Genomic DNA, 328 nt, shown 5'->3' with positions numbered 1-328 from the left:
CTCACCTCCAGCTGCAGGTCCCGGCTCCGCATCACGGCCATGTTCTTCTCCTCGCTGAGCTGCGCGTAGCGCATGGCCAGGTTGTAGTTGTCGTCCTTGACCTTGACCAGCTCGTCGTTGTAGCCGTCGCGCTCCTCCTTCATCTTGTAGTAGCGCTCCTGGAAGGTGAGCAGCTCCACGCGCGTCAGCGTCAGCTGCTTCTTCTCGTCCTCCAGCTGCCGCGCCTTGGCCAGCAGCTCGCAGCGCTGCAGGTCCTTGGCCTTCATCTGCTGCTGCAGCTTGATGACCTCGTTCATGAGGAAGTGCGTGAGGCCCTCGTGGCCCTCCT

At 62.5% G+C, this 328-nt stretch overlaps 1 protein-coding gene across 1 annotated transcript in view; it reads right to left on the bottom strand.

Moving 5' to 3' along the window:
• The window catches only part of CARD11 (caspase recruitment domain family, member 11), a 62,591-nt gene that overhangs the window by 54,809 nt on the left and 7,454 nt on the right, over positions 1–328 (bottom strand). The window contains exon 4 of the mRNA XM_014530977.1: positions 6–328. Coding sequence (XP_014386463.1) covers positions 6–328 — 323 coding nt within the window. The remainder of the gene's footprint in view (positions 1–5) is intronic.

The sequence above is a fragment of the Myotis brandtii genome, unplaced genomic scaffold, assembly GCF_000412655.1.
Source record: "Myotis brandtii unplaced genomic scaffold, ASM41265v1 scaffold786, whole genome shotgun sequence".
Lineage (NCBI taxonomy): Eukaryota > Metazoa > Chordata > Mammalia > Chiroptera > Vespertilionidae > Myotis > Myotis brandtii.
The sequence above is the reverse complement of the archived record's forward strand: the minus strand, read 5'-3'. Positions and strand labels throughout refer to the sequence as shown.